Below are 24,328 nucleotides of genomic sequence, written 5' to 3'. Positions count from 1 at the left end.
GTATATATAATTAGATGTATATTATAACGTTCCAAGACTTTATCCATGCAAAGTCTTTAATGCTCGCATGAAGTTTAGCACATGAACCATTGTAAGAGTTAGAGAATTGAACATGAAATTGATGCCATGGATTCATATAGGTTGGCTTGGATACAAAGGGAAAAATCGAACTTTCATTAAGGATAAATTGGTGACACCCGTATAAGACCCGTATAAGCTAATCAGGTAAGTGGTGTTATTATAGGATAGGCTAAAAATTATATGAGTTATGATGATGTATGAACTATGTCGTACGATGCGGCTTATGAGTTATGATGATGTATGAACTATGTCGTACGATGCAGCTTATGAGTTATGATGATGTATGAGTTATGATTATGTGTGGGTTACGATACTAGATGATGTGCGCAGTATATATATATTTTGATAAATGACGTACTTGATATGTTTGATGCACTTTGTGGCAATATGATGAGTATGATGATTGCGTGACGTTTACCTTAATATGATGATGTTTTCCATATTGAGCATGCTATATGATGATGAGTGCCATATTGCATCATGTCGTTAGATCGACATAGGACACAACCCTAAGAGCGTGAAAATGATATTAATATAAATATCCACGAGTATGTGTTACCTAGAGTAACAAAGAGATGAGACTAGAGGGTTGTGTCAGAAGAGACATTATGATGGATTTAGAGGGACCTCATGCATATTGTACGTTCATAAGCATAGGACTACTACCCCTAGAGATGATAAGTGCAGACGCGCACCGTATGATGAGCGAGAATGCGCACAGGTGCGAATGCACACAGATGAGGATGTTCATGAGGCGCATGACACTACGGGATTCTGCTAATGTAACGACCCTAAATATTACCTATTTAATCTAAGGTCATTACTATACCTTGAAATGCGTAATATACATTAAATGGGCCCTGTTCATAAAAGCGACTTACACTCGCCTTTTATTACCTCGTGAAAGAGAAAATGATTACAAGGAAACGAAATGAAAAGAACATTATTGAAATAAAAAAAAAGGAACAAAACCGAAATGAATGTCTTATACTACCCTATGGTTTATTATGCAAATACAATTCAACCTATACTAACCGATACTAATGTTGCAAACCGAATTCAACCAGACTATGAAATGAAAAAAAAAAAAAAAAAAAGACAACTACCCTAAGCATGTGCCTCGGTCCTGGGGTGTACGATGCCGCAGTCGATATCACATGGGTGTCTTGCCCTTATCTGAAAAAGTAAAGTAGCACGAGGCTTGAGTATTTCTAGAATAATCAGTAAGTGACCCCCTATCGGGGTTATGCAACAATCACACGCAATAAAATGATGAGACCTATCGTTTCGTTTCATTTTGTTTCTTTTCCCTACGGTGTTGTCCTAACAAGTAATCGTGGACATGTACCATATACTCTACACACGGCCCATACGTGCGAGTATGGGCTCACCAGCTAGTTCGCACACCGCTTGGTCACTTTCCTTATCTGGTGGGCATACTCTGGGAGCCCTTTATGCCGGGTCCCGTTAAAACTAGTAACCGTCACGGTAGCGCTATGCAAAGCATAACGATCGTTGCCCTGCCATTGGATGTACGCGTCCGTACCCTCGTGATGGGATAGGGGTATCCCCCAGATGCATGAACACACAATATGCATGAGGTCCCTACTAGTCCTACATTTAACATGAATGAACAGAACCCCTTGTCACGTTTCATGCTTACATGTCATTCTCATTTTCATTTCTTTACGTAGCATACATATTCCTATCGGGGTTATGTTTCCATGCAGTTTACCGTATTTCATGTCATACAATTCATGCTGTTTACATTCAAATATTTCGTACAATCATGCCATAATCATTCAGGAACCACATATCGTCACATGCATATCATATCATATCAAACAAAACAGCATACATAGCATACATTCACGTTCACATGAGTTTGTACTTAAGCACATTAAATTGGCATACAATTCAATGACACGTGCAAATCCACGGGCACGTACCAACATAAAACAATTAACGCGTAACCTACGACGGGTGAGCCACTTACCTGGTTAGCTAAAGTCGTTGTCACGTATATATCCTTAATGAAAGTTCGATTCCGTCATTTGAAATCCAAGTCAACCTATGTAAGCCCATGACTATCAGTTTCAAGTTTGAACTCTATAAAATTATTTCTCTAATTTACCTGTTAAAATTATGATATTTACGGTTACACAAAATTGAGTGGAATTTCATGCCCTCTAATATTTACTGTTTTATTTTTAAATTTTGTTCAACAAATCTTCCCTTCCCCCTCTTTGTAATTATTTTCCTAAATAATTTTCAGGTACGTAAACATTTTCAATTCTGTAAATGAGATATTCCCAATTTTAATAGATTGTTTGGCTACTATTTTACTCTACCTATTTATGGATATGCCAACTAAAGTTTCATTGATTCTAACCTTATTTACTGCCACTGCTAACAAAAAAAAATCTAATTAAATATGGGATCTGATTATTACATGATCTAGTAAAATATGAAATAAGATTTGATCCTAAATTCATTTCTATAACCATAAATATAAAGGAAAAAGGAAATCTTAGATAAGATTTTTCAGTAATAACGACATTTTTTTCCTGTTTATTTTTGGATGAACTGTGATATGGTGGGGTTGAGGAAAGAGGATGTTGTTGGGACAGGAGGTTAGTGGAAAGAAGTGGGTAAATTTTATTTTTATTTTTATTTTTATTTTTAAGTAATCTTTTCTAGTTATTTAATTATGATTTTTTTTTATTATTTTTAGTATATATTTTTTTATAATTATTTTTATTTGTTTATTTACTTTTTTTTTATTATTATTATTATTATAATTTGGCTATTACAGCTGACCTCCGGACAGTCACTACAGATTAGCTTGACCAGAGGATCCAGGGGGTATACGAGTGCCCTAGGGATTCACACTCGCACGTGTAAGTCGTGTGTAGGAAAGTACTACACATTCAATTTGTCCATGACTCGAGGCCACTCTCAAGATTTTTAGAGATAGGTCCCTAAATCATGATTGTGTGTTTGCATTTGCATGACCCCTATAGTGGGGCCACTTACTGAGTATTCTTTGAAATACTCCGGCCGTGTGCCACATCGTTTTTCAGGTAAAGGCAAGACGCACTTGTATGGAGGACGGCGACATCGCGAGCAGAGACTGTGACACGTGCATAGGGTAGACTCATGTTTAAATTCTTAGTTTTAAGTTAGAATAGGTTGTATTGCATTCCATTGTTTTAAATTATTTTGTATTTGTTTTTATTTTCTCTAAATTTTAGTATTTTATATTTAAACAGTAAGACCATGGCTGTGTTTTCTAGAGAAGTTGGTTTAAATGTTTTTCAAAGTTTACGTTATAAATGATGTTCATGTAAGAGTTATATTTCTGCATTATAGATGAGCATAAGACGTTAGTGGTGACTCTATATATGTAGAAATTTAGGGTCGTTATATTATATATATTAAATAAATAGAAAAAATATATTTAATTTGAAGGGTTAAAATTAATATTTAATATATTAGATACGTTTGAATATAAATGGAGAAAAATATATTAATTTTAAAGGTTTAATTTAATATTTAAAGGAAAAATATATTTATTATTTTAGATACAATTAAATATTAAATTAATTAATATATTTAAAATTTGAATGATATTTAAATTAATTAAATATATATTAGAATATCTTATAATATTTCAATATCTAAATATGATTTGTATAAGGCTAAATATATTAAATATGCAAATATATTGTTTGACAAATATTCTCCCAGAATTCCTAGAAATAGAACTCTCCGGTTGAGCCAAAACATAAAAATCTCTCCCACTTTTTGTGGACAATGAAATTACATTTCTATAGAATTCTCAAAACTCTTCTTCTCCAATCCCTTTGGGATTTTCTTGAAAGACTTTCACAAACCTTGGCTTGGCCTTGTGTTCGAGTCATAGCAGGAAAAAAATTGTGAAATATGAAGAACCTTTGCATGGTTCTAATACTTTAAGAAGTCTTGCAAGCTAGGGTTTCTACGAAGGTAGACTTCTTACTTTCGTATTTATTGTTTTTGTTTTAATTCATAATAAAAATCAAAACGGTTTCCAATGCTTCCGCTACGTGGATGAAGAGTTCATTCTCTTCACCCAATCAATCCAAGATTTCGGGTTTATCCAAAAGATATTTCTAACCCGACTTAACTAATATACAAGTCCTCAATATTTCACATTCAAGGAATACATATAATAGACGTAAATTGTTCGTTTTCATATACAAAAATGGTTAATACACGTAAATTCTTATTTGCTTCGACGATCGGCATAAAAATAGTTATGATATAATAAAACATATCACTTTTATATATATGAAAGGCAAAACTGAGTGTAAACGAGAAAACTCCATTCATACCTAAATTAAAACCTAAATTAACCCACCAAACCGAGTATGAAAGCCATGTAAAGTTGGTTTGCATGGAAGTATTTTTCTATATATATAACTAATTTCTTGATATCGATAAAAGATTGTGAATGTTTGCTGAATCACCACACCTAAATGGGGGTGAGAGTTCTCTTATTTATAATCATTTTAAGGATACAGAAATATGGTAAATTACAAATAATATGGAAATAGTAATAAAAGGAAAGTATAATAAATGAATGCAATATATTTGCCTTTAATAAGAGGGCAAATATGGTAACCCGTAATGTAAGGCAAATATCTAGATATTTGCCTTATAGTGAACGGTCAACTATCCTTAACACCCCCCCGCAAGCTGAGCGTCGGATTTGAACGAACGTAAAGCTTGGATCTGAAAAATTCAAAGAGAGGTCGAGAAATACTCTTTGTGAAGATGTCAGCAACTTGAAGATGAGAGGGTACATATTGTGTGTGAAGTTTGCCAGCGATAACAAGTTCTCGAAGAAAATGATAATCTAGTTCAACATGTTTGGCCCGCTTGTGAGAAACGGGATTAGAGCTCAAAAAAATAGCACTTTTGTTGTCACATAAGAGTAAGGGCTGCTGTGAAAAAGGGACCTTGAGGTCATGCAAAAGATGCATAACCCAAAGAAGTTCAGCAGCGGTTGTGGCAAGAGGAGGATACTCAGATTCACAGCTGGAGCGTGAGACAGTAGGTTGCTTTTTGGCACTCCAAGAAACCAGATTGTTACCAAGATAAATAGAATAGACGGATGTAGAACGACGAGTATCGGGACAACCAGCCCAGTCAGCATCCGAATAAGCGACTAGCGTACTAGGAACAGTGGATGGACGAAAGGTAAGACCAAAGTGAAGTGTTTCTTTGACATAGCGAAGAATACGTTTGACAGCAAGAAAGTGATCTGCAGTAGGGGCATGCAAGAATTGACTGACAGAATTGACAGCATAGGCAATATCTGGACGCGTAATAGTCAAGTACTGAAGGGCGCCAACAAGAGATCTGTAGAGAGTAGGATCAGAGAAAGGAGAACCATCAGCAGTCAGGTGTTGAGAAACAACCATGGGAGTGTGAACTGGTTTGCTATCGAGCAACTGAGCACGAGTAAGAATATCTCGAGCATATTTTAACTGACTAATAAAGAGACCATCAGGAGTGGGTGAAGCTTCAAGACCAAGAAAGTAACTGAGAGAACCCAAATCTTTGGTAGCAAACTCAGAATGAAGCTTGCGAGTAAAGCTGTCAATAAGAGATGAGTTGTTGCCGGTAACAATAATGTCATCAACATAAAGAAGCAAATAGATAATGTTAGATTGCTGATGAAAGACAAAAAGGGACGTGTCAGCGCGACTGCAAGAAAACCCAAGTGTGAGAAGAAATGAGCTAAAACGCTGAAACCAAGCACGAGGAGCTTGCTTTAAACCATAGAGGGCTTTCTTTAATAGACAAACATGAGTGGGAAATCGAGGATCAATATACCCAGGAGGTTGTTCCATATGAACACGTTCAATAAGAGTTTCCATTGAGAAAAGCATTCTTGACATCAAGTTGTCGAAGAGGCCATTTATTTGTGACTGCAATAGAAAGCACAACACGGACAGTGGTAGCTTTGACAACCGGACTAAAAGTGTCAGTGTAGTCAAGACCAGGAACCTGAGTATAACCTTTGGCAACAAGACGAGCCTTGAAACGCTCGACAGATCCATCAGGCAAATATTTAATACGAAACACCCATTTAGAGCCCACGATGTTGGTGTTGGCAGGGCGAGGAACCAAAGTCCAAGTATCATTTTGTTGTAATGCTCGAATTTCTTCATCCATGGCAGCCACCCAAGCAGGATTCTTAGCCGCAGATTTGAATCCTTTTGGCTCAGTGGATGCAAGAAGAGCAGAAAGAAGTCCAGATGAGCCCAAAATACCAAGATTTGCTGGATGACGAGTCTTGAATATACCAGCTTTGGCTCGTGTGATCATAGGATGAGTGCCCAAAGAAGAGAAATCAACAGGAGGTTCAATAGAGGTCGAATTAGAAGTCGAGGGTGGCAAAGTGGAACCTGCAAGAGAAGTATCAACCTGCACAGACTCATCTACAAGGTCAGAACAAATATCACATGGGGATGAACTGGATCGAGGAGTTTGCGGTGATGAAGTGGTAGGGGGGGATGAATCAATATGATGAAAATGTGGTTCTACGAAATTTGAAATAGGAATAGAGGAAAGAGGTTGGGTCTGGGAGCTAGGGATAGCAGGAAAGTGGGTTTCATCAAATTGAGCATGACAGGTGATATATAGCTTAGTGGTGGCCGGATCAAGACAGCGGAACCCTTTATGAGCAGGACTATAACCCAAAAAAATACAAGGAATGCTGCGGGGAGAAAGCTTGTTAGGCATATAATCACGCAAATAAGGATAAACACGACAACCAAAGGGATGAAAATTGTCATAATGTGGAGTGTAGCCATAAAGGAGTTCAAAGGGTGACTTACCTCCAAGAAGTGGAGTAGGCAACCGGTTGATAATATAAGCTGCAGTGCTGAAGGCGTCAACCCAAAAACGAGAAGAAAGATGAGAGTGAAAGAGAAGGGTCAAGCCAGTCTCAGTCACATGACGATGTTTTCTCTCAGCACGACCATTTTGAGCAGGTGTATATGGACAAGAGAGTTGATGGTGGATGCCAGAATTACGTAAATGAGTTTTGAAACAAGTACTAGTAAATTCGGTACCACCATCGCTTTGAAATACCTTGATACGAGAAGAATATTGATTTTCCACAAATTTTTGAAATTGAAGAAAAATATCAAAAAAATCAGATTTAAATTTTAAAGGGTAAAACCAAGTGAATCGAGAATAATCATCAATAAAAATAACATAATAAAGGAAACCCGAATTTGATTTGACGGGAGAAGGACCCCAAAGATCACAATGAATAAGATCTAACACATGAGACGACCTACGTTCATTGCGGGAATAAGGCAATCGATGACTTTTCGCAAGCTGACAAGTATTACATAATGATGGAGAAGGCAATAAAGACGTAAGAGAAAGATGACCTTTTCTATTTAAAAAAGAAATAACAGAATGATTCACATGACCTAGACGAGCATGCCATAAATCATATGAGGCACGTAAAGATTTGTTTCTAAGGGCTGAAATAAAAGCAGAGTTGCCGCGCTCCAGCACATATAGCCCTCCATCTCTTTTACCGGTTGCCACCACCCTTCCTGTTTGACGATTCTGGATAGTAATAAGATTATTAGTAAATGTAACGGAGAGAGGAAAATCAGACGTTAATTTACTTATGGAAAGAAGATTTTTAGTGAGGTGAGGGACAACCAAGACATCTAACAAGTGAATATTTGGAACAGGAGAAAGAGTACCGGTGTGGGTAATGGGTAGGGATGCACCGTTTCCTACAATCACAGAGTCCTTACCCGTGTAATTTTTAGACTGATCCAAAATAGATGGGTCAGCAGTCATATGGGCCGAAGCTCCAGTGTCCAGAAACCAATCAGCAGTATCGGGTCCAGCAATAGAACATGACGTGTTAAAGGCTTCAGCAAGGTGAGCATGAGAAGAATCAGGTCGAACATACCGTTGGTTGCAGCGGTCAGCATAATGGCCCTCTTTGCGGCATATTTGGCAGTGAGGTGGTCGACGACCTTGACTTGAGTGGGTTCGTCCTCGATTAAAAGAGTTGTTTTTGTGAGAATAAGAACGACCTCGCTGGTTGGTAAAGGAAGCAGGGTGGCTTCCATGGGTGCGACCACGATTAGTGACTGTGAATGCTGTAGGAGTGGAGTTAGAGGACTCAAGGGAGAGCTGAAACAACTCAAAACTTTCAGCTTTAGAGACTAAATCTGCAAAACAGGGGATAGAGGTGAGAGCCATCTGAGCAGTAGAAAAAGCTGAAAATTCGGTGCCGAGTCCACGAAGGAACCAGTGCACTTTATCAATGTCCTCGACCGATCTGCCGATGGCATGAAGTTGGTCACAAATTTTTTTGAAGGCACGGGCATACTCAGCAACAGGTTTGGTGCCACGTTTCATCAACTGCAAGTCATCCTTGAGTCTCAGTTCACGAGCTTTCGACTGATGGCTGAACGTAGTTTCCAACGCAAGCCAAACATCACGTGCAGTAGAGAGACCAACGACAACAGCCATGGCTTCCTCAGTGAGAGAGGAGAGCAGGAGACAGAGAAGTCGTTGATCGGCTGCTCTCCATGCCAAATATTTGGGGTTGAGTGTTGAAGAGGTTTCTGGTTCAAAGCGAGGTGGTGGAACCATAGTTCCATTGACATAGCCCAGCATGTCTTGACTCTCAAGGAGAGGGAGAAGTTGGCTTTTCCAAAGAAGATAATTGGAGGAAGAAAGTTTGATGGTGATCATATGGATTAGAGTATTGAAAGGAAGAAGATGATAAGAAGATTCGGAAGCCATAGAGAAGAAAGGATCAGGTTGTTAAACCGAAAGGGCTCTGATACCATGTGAATGTTTGCTGAATCACCACACCTAAATGGGGGTGAGAGTTCTCTTATTTATAATCATTTTCAGGATACAGAAATATGGTAAATTACAAATAATATAGAAATAGTAATAAAAGGAAAGTATAATAAATGAATGCAATATATTTGCCTTTAACAAGAGGGCAAATATGGTAACCCGTAATGTAAGGCAAATATCTAGATATTTGCCTTATAGTGAACGGTCAACTATCCTTAACAAAGATAATAAGATAATAAGAGTTAGTTTACACGACAAGTAGATTTCTAAACTATCGGAAGAGTTGATAAAAATTAAAAAACGGTCAAAGTTGCAATAATCTCTCAGTTTAGGATTTAATTTTATGAAATTAAAAATTTAGAATATAAATGTATAAACTTGACTGTTCATTGAATCTTTATTTTTCAAATTTTTATTTATTGATCGCTCACCAAAATTCACCCAAGACCGTGACAGTGACCAAGATGACTTTTAATGATAATTATTTTGATTTGTATAAAATAGATCTCTAGGCTAAAGTGTTTGAGGGTCATCTAAAAGGTTTAGGATTACGAGACATGTCTCATCTTCTCCAGGGAAAGTGAAAGAACATGTTGGGTATAGAGTATGCCCAAGGACGCATGTCTCACCAGCTTTAGTGCGGGAGATTGTTGGGATTTACGGCCTGAAGACTCGTAATTAATTATTTAGTTTTAACAATAATTTTTATTATTTTATTTGTAATTTAATTGTTATCCATTGTATGAAATTCCAAGGTTATTAATGTAATCTTGAGTCGTATGTGGTTGACATACAAGAGGATCGTGTTCAATAACCTCAAGAGTCTATAGTATATGGATAATGTTGGCTGCCTTATCCTGGTAACACTATTGATACGACCCACCTTGTAATCGTTATAAATGATTTGATCCAAATCGTTCATATGGAGACATGTAAGTGGAGGTATCCTATACAATGAGTTTGTATAAGACTGGACCAACAAATATTTAATCTCTATTTATAAATCTGTTAATTGAGAAGATTAATATTTCACATGTTGATCATATTGGACCCGATCTTAATTCGCAGTGAGTTATGAACTCCTGCTTCTGAGGGCTTTTCCTTTAATTTACATGGGTGAGAATGACTCTTTAACCGATTAAATATGGGGAGACTTGACCAAATAGGGAGTTGGGAACCTAATATCATGAGATGGAATTCACTTCTTTCTATACGAGGAAAGTAGATGAGTTGTTCTCTTAAGTACTGATTTCGGGACTTGAACAACGGGGGCCCCACCCTCTCATTGGACCGAGAGTGACTTGGTTTGTGATTGGGTCATAAACAAATTTTTCATTAGAGAATTAGTGGTACTTAAGGTGAAAGATGTAATTACAAGGGTAAAACGGGCTTTTCACCCGACTGTAATTATGAACAACTCGTGAATGATCAACTTGCTTGTAATCTCTCTCCCGAGCTCAAGTTGGTTCTTGCAAACTAACCCCTTCATTCTACAACCTTTAGCGCTTACCTAATATCTTAAAAGCATAAGCTTAGTCGGTGCTTGAGTCTCTTGAAAGAGAACTTATGACTTTCGCATAACCTTTAGTGCTTACCTAATATCTTAAAAGCATAGCCTTCAACGCTTACCTAATATCTTAAAAGCATAGGCATAAGCGTAGAAATAATGGCTCATACATGGCTAAGAAAGAGTGATGGCTCATACACGGCTAAGAAAGAGAACTTATGACTTTCGCATCATGATCCTAAGTCGAGCTTAGTCGGTGCTTGAGTCTTGAAGCGAACTTTACTAGAATTTTATTTTATGCTTTGCTCTCTCCATTGCCATACACTAAATGATATAGCACTTGTAGTTAACATGATGCCATACATAAACCCTACCCAAATCACTTCAAAATAACATTTACAAACAACATAAGCAAAGCAAGAACCTGAACCTAACTCTCTGCAACATAATGGCTATCAGTTTCATCGTCCCGGGCCTCGACGATCGAGCTAAAATACTGGACATCCTTTAACGACGATCCCGGGAGCGGTTGGACACGTAGCCAAAGGACAGTGATCGGGTTGTGATCCCCACCACTTCAAGCTATGGCCCCCATTCTGCAGCACAGTGAAAAGCAGCACGCCCATGAATGCTGTCCCTGCATCGAGCGAGGCCGAGAGGACGTAGTTGTACTTTTGCCACCATCGCTTATGGTGTCGGAAGACGAAATAGTTGAAGATGGTACCAGTGATGAGCCAGCTAGCTATGTTTGTAGGAGTTGCTGGTGGCATCCCTGCAAAGCCATAGGATATAACTGGTATGTTTATCAGTGCAATCCATTTCTTTTCAGGGAAAGCTTTACTCAATGCCCAAATAGGAACGGGAAGAACAGCTCCAATCAGGAATAGCCACACCAAGTTTCGATACAACCCGCCCGGTCCAAACAATCGCCTCGGTCCTATTAGTCCCCAGATAACAGATGCATCAAACGTCACTCGGTATTTCGGACACGTCCATGGACTATCAGGTCGGAGAGCCTCAGTATCACAGATGTTCTCTATATTGTCTAACATCCACCAAGCAACGGTGAGGTTAATCGTCCCGGCAACGAGTGTCCCGACTAACTGAGAAAACACGAATCAGTCAAGATCATAAACTCTCAAAAGAAACATTGAAGTTTGCTAAAAGATCACCTGGGCAGTGTACATGCATCTTGGGGGGATTTTCATGTAATGGCCAAGTTTAAGATCAGATAAGAAAGAAAGAGCATGAACGGTACTGATTCTTCCATAGATCTTGAAAAGAAGATTTGCTATTGGTTTTCCAGGGAGAATATAACCAATGATGAGCTGTGCTATGATATCATATCCAGGTTGCTGCATAACATTCCATATGGATTTATAAGTCGTTTGTTTTAGAACGTAAACAAAGTCGAGCGTGTGCTACTACTACTAATTCCCGTTCGATTACCTGGTTGGTTGTTGCTTGAATGACCCCGATTGGGAGGGTGACAATCCAAGCCATAGCGAAGGCGAATAGCATACCCCACCACGGCAGCTGCACGACGTCCTTCCACACAATCGACATCAGAAGAGATATCACAGTGCTACCAAATAATAGGACCAAGAACCACCATTCTGGCACTTGTTTGTAGTATTGCATCAGCTTGGCATGGATGTCCAGTCTTGCATTCTTGATTGCTGCCCTGCTCTGCTTCCATATGTCCCTAAAACATTGAAAGTGCACAGTCTTAAACTTGGTTTATAACTATAGTGATATATGTATTCGATCTCTAGTCTCTAAGCCACGACTTAATGTGTGAACAAACATGGGTTGATTGCATACCGGCCATGAAACAACGCGACATGTGTAAGAGTAGCAGTAAACCTGGCAAAGCCAGATCCAATGGAGAGGGCAAACAAGGGGCTAAGATAGAGCTTCCCGTAGTTATTATAAGCAGCAACATTGAGCTCAAAATCGGGAGTCAAAACCTTGGTAGTATCATATTTCTGGCCTGTTCTGGTGAAGAGCTTATTAGAGAAAATGGGGAATTTGCGGGCATCAAAGGTGTTGAACTTCCAGTAGCAAACAGGGAGGATGATATAAATGAACATAACAAACCCAACACCCACGTTTAGAATTGAGGACCACGGCGTCACCAGTGGGCTTCCATGGTAGGCCGAAATCCCAGCCCAATCAAAGCTGAAAGCACCGAGCCCAAGTCCACTTTGGCTCGACCCAATTTGCTGAGCCGTGATGCTGCGAGGCCAAACCCAACAAACCCACGAGAAGAATGATAAGATTTGTAACAAGTAACCTGGAAAAATGTAGTACACAAAGCTTGCTCCCATCAAGATTAGGAAGAATTTCATCCTTGTCATCCTGTTAAGAATGAGAAATAGAAATAGAATTGGGATCGAAAGTATGATCTTCATTCATGTTTATCACGTTTAAATAGGATACAAACTATCAACTAATACCTAAAAATAGAAAAAATATATATCTAACTAAATCTGGTAAATAAATAAAATATACGGTTAATCAAATCTATACTAACAACTCCCTAAATATGTGAGATATATTCTAACTAATTATCACCGCAAAATATCCTCTTAATACTCCCCCTCAAGTTGGAGAGTGTATGTCGATCACACCCAACTTGTCCTTCAAAAAGTCAAATTGTTGTCTTCCCAAAGCTTTAGTAAAAACATCTGCCAATTGCATTTTGGTCGATACATAATACGGTTTGATGATTCCAGCTTGTAACTTTTCTCGAACTATATGACAATCTATTTCAATGTGTTTCGTACGTTCATGAAAAACTGGATTGGCTGCTATATGTAATGCTGCTTGATTATCACAATATAATAATGCTGGTTCGGACAGTGGAACATTCAAGTCTTGAAGAATGTATCTTAACCAAGTTAACTCTAAACAAGTATTTTCCATAGCTCGATACTCGGCTTCTGCTGATGATCTGGACACATTAGTCTGCTTTTTAGACTTCCAAGAAATAATTGAATTTCCGAGGAAAATGCAGAACCCAGAAATAGATCGTCTGGAAGTTCGACAACCACCCCAGTCAGAATCGCAATATGCCTGTAATCTTAAATTGTTTTCAGATGGCAGTAGAAGTCCTTGACCAGGAGTGCCTTTGATGTACCTCAGAACTCGAAGAGCTGCCTCCCAATGTGGTTTTCTTGGTTCATGCATAAATTGGCTAAGCATACGAACTAAATAAGCTATGTCAGGCCTAGTGACGGTCAAATATATTAATCTGCCAATCAACCGTCTGTATTTACTTGGATCATTCAACTTCTCTCCTTCAGTTAAAGAAAGTTTCAGATTTTGCTCCATAGGAAATTTGTCTGGACGTGCTCCTGTAAGACCTGTGTCTTGAAGGATGTCTAGAGCATACTTCCTTTGAGACATAAAAATTCCTTTTCTAGATCGAGAAAATTCAATGCCTAGAAAATATTTCAAATTTCCTAAATCTTTGATAAGAAATTTCTGGAGTAAACTAGTCTTGAGATATTGAATTTCTTCGAGATCATTGCCTGTCAACAGAATATCATCAACATAGATTAGAACTGCAGTGAAAGAAGTACCTTTACTCTTAGTAAACAAAGAGTAATCTGCTTTGGACTGAGTGTAGCCTGCATTTTGTATAGTTGTAGAAAATATGGAGAACCAATTGCGAGAAGCCTGTTTTAATCCATAAAGAGATTTATGGAGCCGACATACTGTATTCTCCCCCTGTCGGCGAAGACCTGGTGGTAAAGACATATAAACTTCCTCGTCTAGATTACCATGGAGAAAGGCATTTTGAACATCCAACTGATGGGTGAACCATTTTCGAGCAGCAGCAACAGTGAGTAAGCAACGAAGTGTAGTAAGTTTCGCTGTAGGGGAAAATGTTTCTGTGTAATCAATACCTTCAACCTGAGTGTATCCCTTTGCTACTAGTCGAGCTTTATAACGTTCAACAGAACCATCAGAGTTGTATTTAATTTTGTACACCCAACGACAACCAATAGCTTTATGACCAAGTGGTAGAGGAACGAGAGACCATGTATGATTACGTTCCAAAGCTGCAATTTCATCATTCATAGCCTGCTGCCATAACGGGTCGCCAACTGCCTCGTCATAGGTTTTAGGTTCTGTCTGGGATGTAATAAGAGCTAGAAAAGCACGTTGAGTAGGAGAAAAACGAGAGAATGAAAGGTAATGATGAAGGGGATACCTGGTGCCAGTGCCGGGACTTGAGCTAGAGGTTAAATGATTGGCTCCAGAAGACATCTCATAATCCTTATGCCAAGCTGAAGGCTGTTTAGTACGAGTAGAACGTCGAAGTGGAGCTGATGTATCAGGTGGGATAGGATTGGAATTAGTGGGCGAATCTGGAGAAGGTGGAGGAGACGACGGAGTAGGAGGTGAAGGAATAGAAGGTGGAGGATGGATGTTTGAGTAGGATGGATCATGAAGTGGTACAACAGGAGTCGAAGGAGCTAATGTCGAAGTTTGTGAAGCTGATGAAAAAGGAAAATCATCTTCACAAAATTTGACATCACGGCTGATAAAGAATTTGTGAGATTGCATGTCATACAACTTGTAACCTTTATGACCACAAGGATATCCTACGAAAACACAAGGAGTTGCCCTAGGTTCAAATTTTTGCTTAGGATGTACTATAGTTGCATAACATTTACAACCAAAAACTTTAAGATGATGAAATGTAGGTGGTCGTTTGTAGAGTGCTTCAAAGGGTGTCTTGTTAGATAATAATGGTGATGGCGTTCTATTTATAAGATAAATAGCCGTTAAAATGCACTCTCCCCAAAAATTAAGTGGAACCTGTGACTGAAAAAGAAGAGACCTAGCTACATTTAGGATATGGCGATGCTTGCGTTCTACGACTCCATTTTGTTGTGGAGTATAGACACAAGTGCGCTGAAATTCAATACCACAAGAAGTAAAGAATGGTTGCAAAGATAGGAACTCAGTCCCATTGTCTGATCGAACTATCTTGATAGTAGTATGAAATTGAGTTTGAACGAATTTAACAAAGTTCATTAACAAATGATGTACTTCTGACTTATGTTGCATTAAAAAAACCCAAGTACATCGAGTAAAATCATCAACAATAGTGAGAAAAAAACGCAAACCAGAATGGGTAGGAATTTTATGTGGTCCCCAAACATCACAATGTATCAGATCAAAAGCAGAATGGGTTGTTATTGAACTTCTTGGGAAAGACAACCTAGTTTGTTTTGCTAACGGGCAGATACTACAATTATGAGAATAACTCGCATTATTAAGATGCAATTGATCAGCTAGAAATTTAAAACGAGAAAAGGAAGGATGACCTAGGCGTAAATGCCACAAATCAGATGACTGAGATACTTGATGAGCTGAAGATTTGATTGGAGATGAAGAAATATGATAGAGACCTCCAAATTGTTTACCCGAGCCAATCATCTTCCCCGTAGCCAAGTCCTGCATAACACAAGAATCAGGATAGAAGGTGACATAACATTTCAAGTTATTGGTAAGTTTGCTGATCGACATTAGGTTTAAATTGAATGAAGGCACACATAAAACGTTGTTTAATTGAAGGTTAGGGCTAAGAGAAATATTGCCAGTATGTGACACACGTGCTGTCTCTCCATTAGGCAAATTTATTGCAGACATGATGGCAGCCTTTGGTTCAGTCATAACAGAAGATTTTGATACTATATGATCCGTAGCTCCACTATCGAGAATCCATGAATTAGAACTCGCAGAGTTAATAGATAATGTAGATATGGGAAGCAAACCTGCAACATTGACGTGATTGTCGGAATTACCAGAAGGGTGATGATTGATTGCAGATAAGGCTTGTGCTATCTGTCGTAATTGCTCAGAAGAAAAATTTGGAATGGAATTAGGTGACTGTTCTTCTGTATTCAACTGTGAAACATCGGCCATATTTGCAGATGATCGATATCCACGATTCTTGTGTTGATTGTCTTGTCTTGTCCTTCCAGAATTATTTTTCTGTCGACACCGATCTTCTGTATGGCCCCTTCTATCACAAAAGTTACAGTGAAACTTAAGAATTCGACACTCATTGATTGTATGACCACTTTTATTGCAGTGTTCACACTTTTTGTCCTTGGCGAATTTTGAATATATTGTTTTCTTTTGCACTGCTGATGCAATCGAGAAATTCTCAGTAGGTTCGGAAGTTACCTGACGCTGCATCTCTTCTTGTACAAGTAATGAATAGGCTTGCCTCACATTAGGTAATGGAGACATCATCAATATGTTAGATCTCACCGTTTTATAAGACTGATTAAGCCCCATGAGCAATTGCATCAATTTGTCTTCTTCGCGTTGATCAATATGTATTTGACGTTGATTACAGGTAAATGGTGTGCGGTACGCTTCCAGTTCATCCCAAAGTGCTTTGAGCTTGGTGAAATATGTTGACAGCGCCATGGTTCCTTGTGACATCGTTGCTATCGAGTTTTGTATTTGAAAAATTGCTGGAGCATTCTTTTGTGAGAATTGATCGTGAAGATCAACCCACACTTGATGAGCTGTCTTGGCGTGAATAATGCCTTTAGCGATATCTGCTTCAACGGAATGAGTTAACCAAGATATTATCATACTGTTGCACTGATTCCAGAGTTCGAATTCGGTTGAATTTGCATCTTGGGACGGTTCCTCAATTGTGCCATCAATGAAGCCAATTTTCTTCTTGGCAATAAGAGCATGCATAACTGATTTACTCCAGGATGGGTAATTTGCTCCATTTAATTTGATTGGAACAAGTGAATATCCTGGCTGATCAGAGTGATGAATATAGTACGGATGTGTTAAATCAACATCCGAAATTTTGAAGCTGGATTTGGCTGATTCCGCCATAAAGGAAATTTTGATATTTAAGAACACCAAGATCGGTGCTCTGATACCATGTTAAGAATGAGAAATAGAAATAGAATTGGGATCGAAAGTATGATCTTCATCCATGTTTACCACGTTTAAATAGGATACAAACTATCAACTAATACCTAAAAATAGAAAAAATATATATCTAACTAAATCTGGTAAATAAATAAAATATACGGTTAATCAAATCTATACTAACAACTCCCTAAATATGTGAGATATATTCTAACTAATTATCACCGCAAAATATCCTCTTAATACATCCCTTTTGATCTGTCCTCCGTCTCATGAAGGGCTCTAAAACAGGACAAAGAAAACAGAGCAAGGCAAAGAAAACAGAGCATGTCAGAGTTAAAAGCTGCTAAGCCTCTGAGCTCCAAATCTGGAAAAGGGATTAAGAAACCGTACCTAAATAGAGAAACCTGTGCCAGATTTGCAGGCCACCACATTTCAACAGGATCCACCAGGTACCTTCTCAGCATTCCAGCCCATCCATATCCCAAAACCTGAAGAACAGCCAAAGAGAAAAAAAAATTCAAAACGGGGGAATGTAAGAAAAGGGTCTAGATCTTATCAATCGGGATGTTTTAGAAAATGAGTGTTCATTATTTTTGACTTAAATCGATATTCAAAAGAAAAAACTTTGGAATGAGTCCTTTTTCGTTCATAAAGATGCAAACCTGGGTAGTTAAGACGATGAGAAGGGCTAAGAAGAAATTCAAGCCCTGTTTATAATAAGCTTTCATGACAGTAATGGCGCCGATGGAATAGGCGTCACCGCCGCCATAGGAGATGCCACAGTTAGCAAAAATGGTGATAATAACATGCTCCTTCATATTGAAAGGGCCAGGATTGAGACTAAACTTCCATCGAAAGAAATGGAAGTCCCTGTTTGGGAGAGTGGAGGCCATGAAGCGGCCAATTGGGAGAACAGCGATCTGCATAAGAATGGCGGAGATGGCGAGTGGCTGAGAACGGTAAGTGAAGAAAGTGTTGAGGAAAATGAGAAGGCAACAAGAAACGAGACCAAGAACCCATGATCGAAAAGTCATCACAGGAAGAGTCGGGTCGTCAGTTTCCGGCACCACCAGAGCCACCTCCTCCACCGAGCACCGTTCCTCAGAAGGCAGTTCGCCGCCGCCATTGGACATATCAGCGGCGGCGGAGGAATCTGGGTGGGGCGGGGTTTCTGAGGAGATTGAGAAGGCGTTAATATACTATAACTATATACTATAACTATGTAGGTATTAATATTCTATCTGTAGTCGAGGGCATTTAACTTTTCAACCATCTAAATTTAAAATATATGTTTAAAATAATTGAAGAACCAAAATTTACTGATTTAGGCGGGTGATAATAAATATATTAACTAGGCTAATATTACAATATTAAACTAAAATAAGCACAATATTTTAATAAAATTGATTTGGTCAAATTTGAATAATTGGAATCATAATACATTTAAGCTAAATAAAACACAAATGCTATATTTACTATTTTCAAGTTTATTTTATAAATATAGTATATATAATTTTATATAACCTCACATTAAAACTTTTAACATTCTATGTAAGGCGTTTCAAGAGTTATCATCTTCATATTATAACCGTAATAATATAGTTTATAAATATAACTCAAAAAAGTAAAATTTAAAATACTCCTAAAATAAAATATATTGTATCGGGTGGATTAAAAAATATATTCACACAAAATTAAAATTTAATAGGGTCTCATAGAGTCTCTATCTCCAACTCCAACAAACTTTTCTTAAAAAATTCAAAATAATATTCTGTCTAAATTATATATATATACATATATATATATATATATATATATATATATATATATATATTTATTTATTTATTTATTTGTTGTTTTTAGCCATTAATATAAAATAATTACTTGATAATTATTCTGATTTATATAAAATAGGTCTCTAAGCTAAAGTGTTTAAGGGTCATCTAGAATGTCTAGAATTACGAGACATGTCTCATCTTCTATTAGCAAGTGGGAGAACATGTTGGGTATAGAGTATGCCGTAAGACATGTCTCACCAGCTTTAGTGCAAGTGGGAGATTGTTGGGATTTATGCCCTAGAGCGTCCTAATTAATTATTTAGTTTTTAACCATCATTTTTATTATTTTATTTGTAATTTAATTATTATGCATACAAAAAATTCAAGGTTATTAATGTAATCTTGAACAATATGTGGTTGACATATAAGAGGATCGTGTTCAAATAATAACCTAAAGAGTCTAGTATAACCTTATCCTGGTAACACTATTGATACGGCCCACTTTGTTATCGTTACAAATGATTTGATCCAAATCGTTCATGTGGAGACATGTAAGTGGGGGTATCCTATACAATAAGTTTGTATAAGACTAGACCAAGAAATATTTAATCATCCCACTGGTGCTCTTACGATCATCAACGTCATCGGCCATGTCATGATCACTGTAGCCGACCAACTCAAGAAGACAGAGCAACTACTAATAACTCTCTAAAAGTAGAGTCATCTCAAGTCTTTTTGTATTTAATATTGCACTCTTATTCACCATTTTCTCATTTATTACTCCATTTATTCTATTTAATGAGCATGAAACCATTTATTGTGGTCCAACATGAAAAAAAAAATATGATTTGACATAAATTGATCTTAATTGTACATTTAATTGAGTTGTGGTAAAATGTAGACAATTATGCTGAATCATGAGGGAGTAGCAAATCTGGAAATAAATGGGGGATGACATGGAAATTTTAAATCCACAGCAGTACAAGTGGGTCATTGACCACCCAACGAGGAACATCCTATGTGGACAATTTATTCCTTTTTAGCCCTAAAGGGAACCCATGCTCAATATAAAAGGAAAAAGAAGACCAAGAGGAGAGACACACTTTGGGAGAAAAATCGAATTACACAGCAGCAGCCTCTGCTATAGTGAACTGCTGTGAAACCAGAGAAGAAAAAGAAAACCCTAATCCATCCGTTGTTGACAGCAGAAGGAGAAGGAGACCAACAAGGATTGATTAAGGCAAAGAGGTGGACATGAGAGCTCAAGAGAAGGGAACTTTCATTGACGAACGGCAACAAACCGGGATAACTCTCTATTTCTTATTCTCTTTTCTTGTTCCATCAATTTTACACGATGAAGATGCAGATTCCTCTGTTTAATTCAGTTTGTATGGAGAGCTAAACTTTATAGGGGAGGCGAGAGAGTTTTATATAATTTAAGTATGTTGACAGTATGACTTTAGTTTATTAAAGAGTTGTTGTTAATGATTTACATGTGTGTTTAATTAGCTACTTTACATACTTATTCTCTTATTCGGGAGTAGAGAGGGAGCCATGAAATCCTCTTAATACTCTAGTTCCATAACAAGGAGACTTGAAGGGTAATAGAAAGGTTAGGAATAATTCTTTTTCTAGAGTCTTGTTAATAGAAATTACAACAATTATGGAAATAATCATCATTCATGACCCTCAGAAGTGGGCTTGGGAATCTATTAAAAGGAACTAAAATCTACAAAAAAAACTCAACAACTTTTCTATTTAAGCTCTCTTAGCCGAACCTTCCTCATTATAGTTGATTTTCTCATTATTTTCTGTTTTTCGACAGCATTGGCACTCTGTTTTAGTTTTGTTTAAGTAGTTAAAATCACCAACACCCATCTGAATGTTACCCAAAAACTCACTTAATTTCTAGCAATAAAATTAACCAAAAAAATAGGTTCCTATGGAATCGATAATTTACTTATTACTTCTACTTGTGATAGTGTATACTTGCACTTATTCTTGTGAATTTTACATCATTTTATTATATACATCCACAAGCGATCAACTACCTTATGAATTTTACATCATTTTATTATATACATCCACAAGCGATCAACTACCTTCTGTTTAGTTGATTGCCAGCAGATCGCGCTGCCTGAGAGAAAGTAAATTATCCTACTGGTGCTCTTACGATCAACAACGTCACTGACCATGTCACTATCCCTATAGCTGACGTAGCTCAAGCTTCTTCTTTCCTCTTCCTGCATAGTATCTCAGACCCCAGCCTCTAGTTCCGGCCACATAGCGCAGGATGCGCTTGACACCCACAAGATTCTTCTCCCTACGTGCTTCCATAAACCTACTCACATATCCAACATAATAAGCGAGGTCACGGCATATGTTTACCAAATAGCGCAGACTCCCGACAATGCTGCAGTAATTGGTGGCGTCGACTGCCATTGTAGTACTGGTCTTCCTTAGCTGGAGCCGGGCCTCCATTGGCGTCCTTGTAGGGTTACTGTCTGCTAGCGTAGCTGTATCCTGCTGCTTCTTCGCGTATGCACCTTGACAGATGGTGATGCCAGAAGTACTCTGTTGCACTTTGATGCTGAGGTAGTAGCTGAGCACGTCGAGATCGCTCATCTTGAAGTTCTTTGACATCTGACTCTTGAATCTTCTAAGATCTTCCATGTTGCCTCCAGTGATTATGAGGTCGTCGACGTACACTCCCACGATCAGCCGCTACTTGCTATGGTCATGCGTGTACATGTCATGCTCAGAGGCAACACGCTTGAACTTCAGCGACAACAAGGTACTGTCGAGCTTCGTGTTTCGGGCTCGTAGTGCTTGTCGAAGCCCGTAGAGTACCTTGTGCAAGCGCAGTAACTTGCTGGAGTTGTCGTTGTCTAGGAATCCAAGTGGTTGTCAGACGTAGACAGTCTCCTTCAGCTCTCTGTTGAGGAAAGCGGACTTCACATCCATGTGGTGGATCTCCCAAGCGTAATGTACTGCAATCACCAGCAACAGGCGAACGGATTCCAACCTTATCAACGGCGCGAATACCTCTTCGAAGTCCACACCTTGCTTCTAGATGTAGCCCTTCACTACCAGACAGGCCTTGTGCTTCACAACTTCTCCCTCTTCGTTACGCTTTAGTTTGAACACCCATTTGAGCTCTATGCCTCGGTGTCCTGATGGCATGTCCTCTAGACTCCACGTCTTGTTCTCAGTGATGGACGCCATCTCTTCCCGCATTACCTTCAGCTAGCACGGGTTCCTTTCTGCTTCGACAAAAGAGTTTTGTTCATCCGCGCTGATGGCATGCAGTTCGGCCACCTCTTCTTCGAGCTCACGCACCGCCAGTCCCAGTGGTTCACCTTCTCCCAGTAGGTCTCTTATCCTCCGGTACCTGGCCACTAGACCATCATCGTGATCGGTATCCAACGTCGAATCCGCAGTATGTGGTGTTGCGAACTCCACTGATTCAGGGGGCGCAGAAGGAGTTGTGGTTGATGTTGGCGAAGGCGTACTCAGTGCAGCTGCTGGCAGCAGTGATAGTGCCCAATACTGCACTCCTCCTTCTCCCAGCTCGGTGGCGAGGTACACCACCATGAAATGATTTAGGATTTGGTCTGCCTCATTCACGTCGTTCCACTACCAGAAGGTGTTCTCGTCAAAGACGATGTTGCGCGACACGTGAGCTTGCCCCCCCCCCCCCCCCCAGGATCATAAAGTCTGTACGCCATGCTCCCAGGTTCTTAGCTGATGAAGACGACCTTCAGCCCCCTAGGATCGAGCTCAACGAGGTGGGGATGCGTAATCTTCATGTATGCGACGTAACCGAACACTCAAAGATGATGTACCGCAAGTTTCTTGTTGTACTAGTCCTCGTGAGGCGTCCTCCCGTCAAGGCTTCGCGTTGGTGACCGGTTGAGGAGGTAGACGGCTGCCATGACCGCCTCTCCCAGAACCTCCCAGGCATCCCAATCGTCATTAGCAGTGATCTTGTTGTCCCGATGATTCTGGCGCTCCACCACCCCATTCTATTGGGGGGAGTAGGGTGTCGCTAGGTGCCACTGCACGCCAAGCTCGTCGCAGTACTTGCCCAAGCTTGTCGAGGTGAATTCTCTATATTGGTCCATGCACAGTGTCATGGTCATTCTCGTCCAAGGCGTGTTGCCCATGGCCGCATGCCCATGACAAGCCAAACCCTTCATGTCTTTCCATGTTCTAGTGTTTTACTTTTGTATTTCTAGAAAGTATGATATTTCAGAAAAATCATGTCTAGACCTACCAGACATGAAATGCCTCAAAATGTACTATAGGGGGATATGACTAGTTGTCAACTTCTCACTACCGATAGTTATATACTATGAGCCGTTGTTGTTACTCTATTGCTTGCATATATAACACCTCTTTCAAAATCTTTCTTTCGAAAATCTCTCTCCGCCCTCGTTTTCTAAAACCTTCTTCTTAAACCGAGGCCAGAGGCTCGAGCATACGTCGCTTGGCCGTAGGCGACGTAAGAACGAATTGGCTTAGTTCACTTGTTGTTGAAAAGTGAGTACCGCACAATCGCAAGTCCGCTGCCATCAAAAGTGTGATTGTGACAAATGGTATCAGAGCCTTGTTACTCCGTGACATAGTAAAGACCGAAACCATGTCGACGACAAAGTCGACACTCAAATTACAAGCCGACCGCCTTACTTTAATAGAGGAAATGTTGTTCCTCAAAGAAGTCTCTGACACCGTCCGCTTCCTAGAAACAGAAGTGATGGAATTGAATGGAAAAGTAGTAGAAATTGACGTAATGGGCAACCGCCTGGATGGGTTGCCAATCAAAGAACTAATGTTTCGAGTGGCCTCGCTCGAAGAAAGAGTTGCTCCTACAAGCAGCTCAAGACCTGCTGGTAGCCCTGATAGCTCTGTCGCGCACAAAGAAGGGACGTGGCGAAGAGTTTGACGAGCTACAAAATACCATGATGAATTTGTTTAATGGATTAGCTGACGAATTCAGAACACGATCAATGCCATTCAAGAAAAGATGACTGAGATGAACACCCAAGTTGGGGTGACCATGAAAGCCGTGGAGAACGTCACGGTAGGGCAAACTCATACAGGATTCAACAAACTAAAGTTCCCAGAC

The 24,328-nt window shown here is 39.1% G+C and overlaps 2 protein-coding genes across 2 annotated transcripts; both read right to left on the bottom strand.

The window, feature by feature from the left end:
• Positions 1-10,759: 10,759 nt before the first annotated feature.
• LOC147789405 (oligopeptide transporter 3-like) lies at positions 10,760-18,606 on the bottom strand. The gene is made up of 7 exons (XM_087117204.1): positions 18,085-18,606; positions 17,813-17,910; positions 17,666-17,701; positions 12,317-12,853; positions 11,942-12,197; positions 11,665-11,847; positions 10,760-11,595 (listed from the first exon to the last, which is right to left on the bottom strand). Exons 1-7 carry the CDS (start codon positions 18,553-18,555, stop codon positions 10,981-10,983), a joined length of 2,196 nt encoding a protein of 731 aa, XP_086973330.1. The 5' UTR covers positions 18,556-18,606; the 3' UTR covers positions 10,760-10,980.
• LOC147789406 (uncharacterized) lies at positions 15,632-17,662 on the bottom strand. Its single transcript, XM_087117203.1, has 2 exons — positions 16,288-17,662; positions 15,632-15,967 (listed from the first exon to the last, which is right to left on the bottom strand). Exons 1-2 carry the CDS (start codon positions 17,378-17,380, stop codon positions 15,933-15,935), a joined length of 1,128 nt encoding a protein of 375 aa, XP_086973329.1. The 5' UTR covers positions 17,381-17,662; the 3' UTR covers positions 15,632-15,932.
• Positions 18,607-24,328: the final 5,722 nt, after the last annotated feature.

The sequence above is a fragment of the Cucurbita pepo genome, chromosome 14, assembly GCF_057944985.1.
Source record: "Cucurbita pepo subsp. pepo isolate OVF chromosome 14, ASM5794498v1, whole genome shotgun sequence".
Classification (NCBI taxonomy): domain Eukaryota; kingdom Viridiplantae; phylum Streptophyta; class Magnoliopsida; order Cucurbitales; family Cucurbitaceae; genus Cucurbita; species Cucurbita pepo.
The sequence above is the reverse complement of the archived record's forward strand: the minus strand, read 5'-3'. Positions and strand labels throughout refer to the sequence as shown.